This window comes from Alternaria hordeiaustralica, assembly GCF_023758085.1.
Source record: "Alternaria hordeiaustralica strain BMP 2776 chromosome Unknown scaffold_44, whole genome shotgun sequence".
NCBI classification, from domain to species: Eukaryota; Fungi; Ascomycota; class Dothideomycetes; order Pleosporales; family Pleosporaceae; genus Alternaria; species Alternaria hordeiaustralica.
The window spans coordinates 184,504-194,121 of NW_026056816.1; the positions used below are offsets into that span (position 1 = coordinate 184,504).

General features: G+C 50.9%; 3 protein-coding genes across 3 annotated transcripts; 2 read left to right on the forward strand and 1 right to left on the reverse strand.

The window, feature by feature from the left end:
- Positions 1 to 281: 281 nt before the first annotated feature.
- J4E84_010690 (uncharacterized protein) lies at positions 282 to 5,328 on the reverse strand (the record flags this gene model as incomplete). Its single annotated transcript, XM_049393245.1, has 3 exons — positions 282 to 389; positions 470 to 4,514; positions 4,565 to 5,328. The coding sequence occupies 3 exons, from the start codon at positions 5,326 to 5,328 to the stop codon at positions 282 to 284; spliced, it is 4,917 nt and encodes a 1,638-aa protein (XP_049239100.1).
- Positions 5,329 to 6,140: 812 nt separating this feature from the next.
- J4E84_010691 (uncharacterized protein) lies at positions 6,141 to 6,938 on the forward strand (the record flags this gene model as incomplete). Its single annotated transcript, XM_049393246.1, has 1 exon — positions 6,141 to 6,938. The coding sequence occupies one exon, from the start codon at positions 6,141 to 6,143 to the stop codon at positions 6,936 to 6,938; it is 798 nt and encodes a 265-aa protein (XP_049239101.1).
- Positions 6,939 to 7,137: 199 nt separating this feature from the next.
- Positions 7,138 to 8,598, forward strand: J4E84_010692 (uncharacterized protein; the record flags this gene model as incomplete). The annotated part of the gene is made up of 2 exons (XM_049393247.1): positions 7,138 to 7,142; positions 7,170 to 8,598. 2 exons carry the CDS (start codon positions 7,138 to 7,140, stop codon positions 8,596 to 8,598), a joined length of 1,434 nt encoding a protein of 477 aa, XP_049239102.1.
- Between the last annotated feature and the right edge of the window lie 1,020 nt (positions 8,599 to 9,618).

Sequence of the window (9,618 nt, forward strand, 5' to 3'; positions counted from 1 at the left end):
CTTGTCATGAGTAAGTGGCGACAGGATGTGCAACGTTGGGTGAAAATAAGACATCATGTCTGCATTGCAGGGCATATTGCAAACAAAGGCTTCGTAATTGACAATAGTACATTGAGTGGGTATAGTGCCATGATCTAAAAGGCAAACTCATGCTGTGAAAAGCGGGAGAGGAAGAATTACAACAGTATGTTGGAAGAAGAAATAGAAGCACATGCATCATTCGCACTCGTACGTCACGGCAAGCATGTTCAACATGCAATCCCCCCAAGAAGAAAAGACCTCTAGTCCTGCTCAACGGTGAGCTTATGGGCGGTCTTCGTGCTCTCAGAGATGGCCTCGTTGTTGAGCTCAGCGAGCTGGTTCAGGGTCTCCTGCATAGCTGCCAACTGCTAGCGGCGGATTAGCGATCTGTACCTGATGTGCGACAAACCAAGCAAAACAGTCACATGCAGGATAGGGTGTTACTTACAGTTCCTACCACATCCTTGTGGTCACTGGCGCCGTTTGTTTTGGGAGCCTGAATGCCCGGCGCCATGGCTTCCTCGTCCTCCTCATCCTCTTCTACAAGAGTGTTGATGTTACGTTGCTCGCCGATGGTTGCGGCTGCACGAGCAATGCGATCACCGGCGGCAATGATGGCTTCAAGGCGGTCGATCTTGTCGGTGAGGAAGGCGTTCTCCTTCTCCAAGGGCTCGACTCGTGCTAGATGCTTACGAACGACTTCGCCTTTCATGGTTTCGATGCGGTCTTCGGCGTCCTGGGCAGCTCTCATGGCTTCGTCACGTTGTCGCTCCACCTCACGAAGCTTTTCTTCGTAATCAGTTCCGTTCGATGCGGAGGCTTCCGAAATGTCGGTTATTGGGGCTTGCTGCGATGTGTCCTTCTCTGAGGTTGCCTGTGTGGCCGTCTCTTGCCTTACAGCTTCGAGTTCGCTGGCATGCCGGGAACGCTCGGCTTCCAGCTCAGTGGCAAGAGCAGCGTACTTCTCCTGCAGTTGCTGCAAAGCGTCGGAGGTGCTGGCTTCCATGCCAACCATCAATTCGCTGATAGCTTCCTCATGTGCCTGATCCATAGACGCCTTCTGCTCGGTAAGGTCAGAGTGCCGTTTCTGCATAGCCTCAAGCTGTTGTTTCAAGGCTTGCATGTCATTCGAATGACCTGCTTGGAACTCGTCTTTCAGTAGCTCAATTGCGTCACTCTGCTCTTGGTCTGTCTTGGCAATCCTTTCTTGCAAAGCGTTGTAGTCGGATTGCAACTTCGATAGGGCCTGCTCATGGTCCTGCGTGAGAGAGTCCCTGAGCAGCGTCATGACATCCTGATGCTCCTTCTCCGCGGCAGTTTTCTCTGCGAGAAGATTCTCGTATTTCACGGTCATCTCGTCGTTTCCGGTGGATTGGACTTGATCCCTCGTGGATAGTCCGGACTTGAGCTCATCAATCTCAGCGTGCAGCTCTTTCCTAAGAGCAGCGAGCTCGTTGAGGGCGGACTGTTTGCCCGATAGCGCCGTAGACTTCTCCTGTTCCAGTCGATCGGCGTCGCTTTGCATGATCTCAAGTAGACTAGCGTACTTTTGCTCAATCTCAGCCTGTTGAGTTTCGAGTGCCTTTGCGTGTGCTTCCTCGGTCACCAGCTGCCCGGTGAGCACGTCTGCGTGGCTCTTTTCGAGTTGTGAAAGTCGCTTGGAAAGGTCGTCACGCTGGCTCTGAAGAACATCGATCTCAGCCTTGTGGTTAGCCTCGATATTGTTGATCTCTTCCATGGCAGCATCGTGCTTCATTTGCAAAGCGCTTAAAGCTTCGGACATGCTCTTTACGTCGTCCTGAGCTTGGTCGTACTTGGCTTGGAGCTCGCTCAGAAGCTCTTTGGACGCGCCCTCGACCTGTTCCTTTAGGTGCATGATAGCTTGGTTGTGCTCATCATCAGCCGCAGACTTCTCTTCCAACAGTACGTCGTACTTGGATTGAAGCTCGCCTAGGATCGACTTGGTGGTGCTTTCCGACTCAAATTTCAAAGCCTCAATTGTTTGAGTATAGGTTGCTTCGGTTGCGTTCTTTTCTTCGAGCAGTGCGTCGTATTTGACTTGAAGCTCGTCCATGAGCTGTCTTGATGTGTTCTCATGTTCCTGCTTCAAAGCGTTGATCGCGTGTTCGTGTTCGTCGTCGGATGCAGTTTTCTCGCGCAGCAGACTGTCGAATTTGGACTGGAGTTCTTCGATTAGTTCCTTCGAAGAAGCATAGGCATCGGCGTCCTGCTTCTGAGTCTCCAGCACACGATGGCGTTCCTGCTCTGCAGCCTTCTTCTCATCCAGCAAGGCATCATACTTCGCTTGCAGTTCAGCGAGCAGATGCTTGGACTGGCTTTCAGAGTCCTGCTTCAGCGCTTCAATCGCTCGGCTATGAGCGTCTTCAGCAGAGGTCTTGTCTTCCAAAAGGGAGTCATGACGGGCTTGCAAATCGGCGATGATCGACTGGGTCATCCCATGCGCCTCTTCTATGGCTGCTTTCTCCTCCTTCAGACGGTCTAATTGAGACTGGACGTCTTTGACAGTGGCAGCCTCCTGGGTGAGGGCATCAACGCGGGCTTGAAGATCGGCGACGAGAGACTGCGATATGCCGTGTGCCTCTGTGAGAGCCGCCTTCTCCTCTTCGAACTTCTTGAGTTTCATGAGCGCATCGTCTCGATTTTCGGTCGCGCGAGCGGTACTCTCCTGGGCTTCTTCTGCCTGCTTCTTGAAAACTTCGAGCTCGCCGGATCGTTCGGCAAGGGTCTGCTCGTGTTCTTCCAGTAGTTTGCTCTTCTCGGTCACGAGGGAGTCGTAGTCAGCCTGCAGGGTGTTGAGTCGCTTGGTAGCGTCTCCTTCAAGATCCGCCCGAAGCGACTCAATCTCGCGTTCGTAGTCCTCGCCAATGACCCGAAGATCTTGCTTGTGTCTATCGTGCAGCGTATCAAGCTCTGCCTTGTGTGCTTCCACCTTCTTGTTCGCGTCGTTCAATTCGGCTTGAACTTTAGCCATGTCGGAGGCGTGCTGAGACTCTTGCTGTTGCGAGGTTTTCTCGAGTGCCTCGATGGTGCTGCGGAGACTTGCGGCCTCTTCCTTGAGCTGTTGAAGCTCGGCGGCGTCAGTGGTGAGCTGCTCGTTCATGGCATCCAGTTGTCGCACAAGCTCCTCGTTCTCATCGGTCTTGACCTTGATCGCTGCCTCATGAGCCTCCTTGAGTTCTTGGATTTGCTTGTGCAGCTCTTCAGCGACTCGGGCACCGTCAGTTGAACCTTGCTGCAGAGCCACGATCTGTTCCTGGAGACCATCGATAGACTTGAGATGGCCAGAAAGCTCGTCTTCTCTCGCTTGCAGCTCTGCTTCTGAACTCTTCTGTAACTCCTCGATCTTGGCCTGCATCTGTTCTGCATGGGCATTGCGTTCTGTGTCCAAGTCAGCAGAGACCTGATCCGCCCGTTCTTGCAGCTTGGCAATGTCGTCTTGGAGCTCCTTTTGCGCCTGAATGTGAGATGCGATGGTCTCTTCCTTGAGGCGTAGTTCGTCAGTGTGTTTCTGATATAGCGTCTGGATCTCGGACTGAAGTTGCTCCACGACAGCTGAAGACTCGGAAGATTTTGACTCTAGAGACCGTTGTGCTTCTTGGAGGGCATTGGTATGCCTCTCCTCCCGAGAGGCAACCTCTGTCACGTACTCATCGACAGTCTTGGTCAGCTCGGTGATCTTAGCATCGCGCGATCGGAGATTGTCGGATTGGGTCTGCTCGAGCTCCGCAAATTTCGTTTCCAGGTTTTCCAGCGTCTTCTTGGCGATGTCCAGCTCTTGCGACAAGCTGTCACGCTCATCCCGAAGCGTGGAAATCTCCTTGTTGAGCCCTTCGATCTGCGTAGCTTGCTCGACGAGCTTCTTCTTCTCTTCGTCCCATTGTTGGCCCTGTTGTTCCAGCTCGGCGTTCAAATCGTCCAAGACCTGCTGCAGCTCGCTGGCCTTGGCTGCCTCGGTCGCCTCTCTCTCCTGAGCAAGCTTCTTCTCTTCCTCGAGCTGTTGGCTCTGCTCTTCCAACTGCTTGGTTTCTCTCGCAAACTTCTTTTCCATGTCCTCGACGAGGATCGTGTGGGCGCGGTGCTGTGAGGGCGAGGCATCTGAGCCGCCGGAGATGGCCTTGTCCTTCTCAACAATGGCGGCCTGAGCATCCGCCAGCTGTTTGCGCAGCTTGTCCTTCTCCGTGTGCAGGTTATCGACTTCGCGGGTGAGGTCGTCGCATTGCTCTTGAAGCTTGTCGCGTAGGTTGGTCTCCTTGAAGAAGTCTTGCATGATCTGAGCGCTCCGCCTTTTCATCTCCACATCCATCTCGGCACGTCCCGTCGGCGCAGTATCCGGACGCGGCGGCTCCTCGCCGAGTTTCGCCATGGAAGCCCTGATGGGCTCGAGAGCGCTCTTGCGCTTTTCGGTTTCGGCATCGGAGGCAGCTTTGTCCTTCAGGGGCGCACGGCGAGGGGTGACGACGACGGGGCTCTCTCTGTGACTGAGTTAGCAATTGAACAGCCCTGACGGTTCATGCTGACTCACGCTTCTTCGGCTGTATCCTCCGTTTCCGGCGCTGGTGGTGGAGGGGCAGAGACGGACAGCTTCTTCGCAGGCCCAGCCGGCGCCTTTGCTGTTGCACCTGCCGTCCGTGTTCCTGCCGTGGGTCGAGTAGCGGTCGGCCGTGTTGACGCAGCAAGGGAGGCGCGTGGGCCAGTGCGGGTCGTCGCTGCCTCTGCAGTTGGGCGTGTGGTTACAGGACGCTTGGCGGCGGTCGTTGTCGACGAGGAAGGCGCAATGGATTGCCTCGAAGTCGGCTTGGCAGGAGATGGCCTCGAAGTAGCTGACGACGTGACTGGCGTCCGGCGCACTGCTGTCCTCTTCTTCTCGTCGCCTGATGTGACTGATGATAGATCTGGCTCGGCATCAGATGCGGTTCGCGACGATGAGATGGTCCTGCGCGCCGTCGTCCCTGCTGCCGGACGCGTAGGCGGCTTGTTCAGGCTGGATCCGACTGTGCTGGTGCGCGATGTCGCCGTGGTGGGGGCTTTGGACGCGCTCGCAGTGGTTCGCGCCGTGCTTGTTGATGCCGCTGCAGGACGGCGGGCGCTCGCAGCGGTGCCGCTGGTTGCAGTCGGGCGGCGGGGAGGGACGCCATCTTTCGAGGCTGGGGAAGGCGCATTGGCAGCCATCTTGCGGCGGACTGAGGATGTGGGCGTTGAGGGGGCGGGCAGTTTTTTGGGCTGCGGACTCCCGACTGGCACGCTTTCCGAGGGAGCTCTGTCGCGAGCCGGGGGTGGTGTCGCCATTCGGTGCCGGATTCAGGGGCCTATGCTGATCAATGCACTCCCAATCGCGCTCTCGGTGGGGTGTCCAGCAAGTGCCGGCCTGATGGGATGGATCTGAACAGCAGAGGATGCTATGGCGCAGCTGTCGCTTCTCAGTCGCGACTTCCTCACGCGCTGGGCTAGCACAAGTATGTGGGGAGTGCAAAAGCAGGGTCTCATAGCGCTCCAATCCACGCCCAGACGGCCAGCACAACACACCGAGCATCACCACCTAGTTTCACTCTCGCCGCCCATCATCACACTCCCAGCCACTGAAGAGAGCACACGTCAACTCTGTCACCTTGCATTGACTGTATCGACTTTCGGCCTCAACGTGGGCCGAACCTGTGGCACCAATGCACCCCATCTCCAGGCTCCCATCGTAGTGGCTTGCAGCTCCCCCACTTCGCATGCTATAGCCAGGAACAACTTAAGGCATCAACGCGCGACACAAGACATCCATGCTCTAGACTCCCTCGTACGTCATTGGCTCGCTGTGCGTCTGACAGGATTTCTGATCGACTCTACACCAATACACAAGGCCGAGTTCCGGATCTATGATAGTGTAGGCATCAGCCTCAACTGTTTCTTCTACTGCCTCGCACAGTCCAGTGCTTTGTCCAATCAAGACTACGTTTAAGCTTTGGATGATTCTACGTAGCTGTGAACGGGGTTTAGGCGTGCGACTACGGTCTACGACGGCTTGTGAGACACCAGGCAACTTTCATCTTCGGACATATAAGTGTCTTATTACTCTACATTGTGCTGTTTGTCCTTGACACAGCTTCTCCATCATGGTCTACGACCCAAACTTGTACCGCGACAAAGAGCGCTTTCTTGGCATTCTCGTCGCCGATCTTACACCTACCCAACTCGATGCAGTCCAGGAACTCTTCGGCATTGGCGCCAACTTCTGCTCTCCATATCCTGCAGAGCAGCTGTTCATCGAAGACAAACGCGACTTGTCAAACCTTTCCTATGCAGACTTGAGGAGACTCTTCCCCGAAGCGGAGCCCTTACTTGTTATCGACGCTCAAACGCCAATCGACGGCGGTGTCTGGTATCTTGACAGTTTTGCTGAGCAATTCGACGTCGATGAGCGGTTAGCCGAGAACCTCAACACTCTTTACAAGATTCGCATGGATATCCGCGACGTTGTCATCACTCATGCGAACTACAGTATCGCCAATACCGATATTCGCAACAATCTAGAAACTGTCGATGTGCCGTATCCTATACCGGAGGACTTTGTTCAGAACAAAATATTCTGCATGGGTTTCGATCATATCAAGTATCGTTACGCAAATCCGACTTGGGTCATAGCTACACCGGACGAGCTAGAAGAGAGTACAAATGGCAGGGACTTGGACAACTTCATCCCACGGCCGGAAATTGTCTATCGAATCAAAGAAGACATCGCGAGAGAGGCAGGCTTGAAAAGCGCATGGATGATCGCGAGCGATAGATCCGGGGAAGTGAAATTACCTGATGGCACTAAAATAGCACTGCCCCCAGGAAGCAAGGTCGTGCAGTCTACATACGATCCCGATGTAGCGATGCCAGTGTATCAAAAGCCGGAGGGAAGCTTGTAGACGGGGCTTAACAGCAAGCAAAGTTCCTCATCAGTCCTGCTGCCAAAGATACCCTTGCTATGGATGGTTTTGAACATGTGCCTCCTGCAAATGTTGTGACAGGTCTCTACTAATAGTTCTAATGCACAGTGGCAGGACCTGAACACAATCGAACGATTACTAGATTCGCGCGCAAGAGGCCACGCAAGTACTCGTCAACATGCTGTTTCAGCCTAACCCACAACGTACTAGATCGAAGGGTATCCACTCACCGCCATTGAATTTAAGCCCCGCACGGTCCCGTTCTCATGCCCGAACACAACCTCTACACATCGTCTGGAACAGCTCATCAGAATTACCAGACATGACATCTTTCCGCTTCCTCGATCTCCCCCGCGAGATTCGCGACAAGATATATGGCATCCTGCTATGCACATTCCCGCGTCCCGAGTCTATTACGCACGGCACAATGCTGTCTAAGAAAGACTTCAGTCCAAGTATCCTCCGCGCTAACAAGCAAATCTACGCCGAGAGCTACGACGCTATGATCAAGGGGAACCGGTTCCTGCTCGTGTCTTCGACTGGCGGTCTACATTTCGCCTACATGCTCAAGGCCAATTCCGTGCCAACGCTAGCTTTCGACTTGGACAATGGCACCAAGACGAAGAAGAAGAGTGGGAACAAAGTCATCAAGCCCATCACCCAACGTTTTCGAGGCTATGCCATGCATATCACCATAGGGAACAGCAACCCTCGATGGAGGAAGGAGTTGCCACCTTCAGAGCTGTTGGAGCCTTGCAACGTGATCATGCTGTTTCGAGACGTCGAGCTCCTCTGCGAGGCCATCAAAGGAGGTGATGATCGCCTGGAAGACTACAAGAGCGTTGTCACCTTGGATTTCGAACTTGCACCTGTGCTCCAGCGTCCACCGTACCAGCTCGAAGGCCCGACGGCTTACTTCTCGACTACCAAAACCCAGGAAGAGCTGCTGGCGCCTTTCCGCCAGAGCTTCCGCGACATGCCACGAGTCACCATCAGTGGTACTGTCGAGGAATCCCTCGTTAAGTCAGCCAAAGAAGACTTCGCACGCAGCAAGTTCCATGATCTTGACGCTGTCATCTCATCATGGACCAAGAGAAAAGCTGAGGGAACACAGCTATTCAAACAAGGGGACGGCGGCTGCCTGAAACTTTGGGCTGGAGTCAGAGACGAGATCGATGAAGCCCACAAATCCGACACATGGAAGCGTTTGGTCGAAGAAGGCGGCCCCTCATTTGTGGCAAAGGTTGCCGAGCTCTACTACACCACAAACCTCAACATCGTAGCCATCGGACTCAAATGGCTAGAAGAAGGAGACCGCGAGGTCCTGCCCGGCATTCAAAAGTCCTACGGAGACGTGAAAAGTAGCACGGAAGAAGGGTACTGGGGCATCGCGCACTCATGGAAACCTTCGCCAGCGCAGGAGATGAGGAGCACGTTTCGATACGCGAAATTTCTGAGGCTCTGGGGAGAGTCGAGCTTGGTTCCGTTTGCGCTCGCGACCATCAATATGCTGGCTACTCGTAATCCTGATGATGTCGCGATTCTTGAAGAGCAGCGCAAGATTAAGGCTTGGAAGCGCAGCGTGGGTCCAATTGACGATAGCGCATTCAATGCTATGATGAGCGGTCTCAACACATGATGTCGGCGTAGGTTGTGCATGTTCTCTTGGAGCGTAATTAGCTTAGTGTAGATGTTCGATGTTAAAAGTACCTAGGTAGAGAACAGCACCTAGGCAGCGCGTATAGAGTCTCGCAAGTTAGACTTGTATAAGGTGTTTGTACACGACTATCTTTTTAATTCTAGCGAGTAGACACTATAAAAATTAGAACTATAATAGTCTCTATAATAGCTTCTTAAAAAAATAATTTTAAAAGAACTTACAAAGTAGCGCGTTTATAAGAAAAGTACGTAGTATAGTAATAATAGAGAATCTTAATTAAGCTTTACTAAAGTAGTAAAGTAATATAACTAGTAGTAATATTAGATTAAAACTTACTAACGCTAAAAAAAGCTATAGAAATATATATTAAATAAAAGATATAGTTATAAGCTTATTTTATATACTAGTATAGCTTTAGATTAAGATTTAGTAACTATTTACTTAAATAATTCTTTAATCTTTAATTTACTATAAGAAAGATAAGAAAGATAAGAATAGAAATTAGAATAAAGATAAAATTAATAAGTTTATATCTATTAAAAGTATAGTTTTACTTACTAAGTATTTCTATATTCTAGTATTAAAATATTAATAGTTTAATTAGTTATAAAAGTTTAAGAAGATTAAATTTTATTATAGTATTTTTTACTATAAGTAGTTATTAGTAATTATAAAATAGCTACTTTACTAAGTTAAATCTAGAAAACTCTTACTATACTAGAGGTAGTAGTACTAAAAAGATAGGCTTTGTCTATTTGTTACTTAATCTTAAAAAATTTAGAAACTTACTTTTTTTAATACTAGAAATTTACTATACTCTTCTTAGACTAGCTTATACTATAAAGTTATTAGTTTACTATTAGACTAAGTTAAAACATAATCTAGTTATTTTTTATTAAATATACTAGTTCTATAATATAGATATAATATAGCTAAGTAATATAGTATATAATTATAATATAGGTATATTTTCTAAATACTTTTATTTATAGTATATAG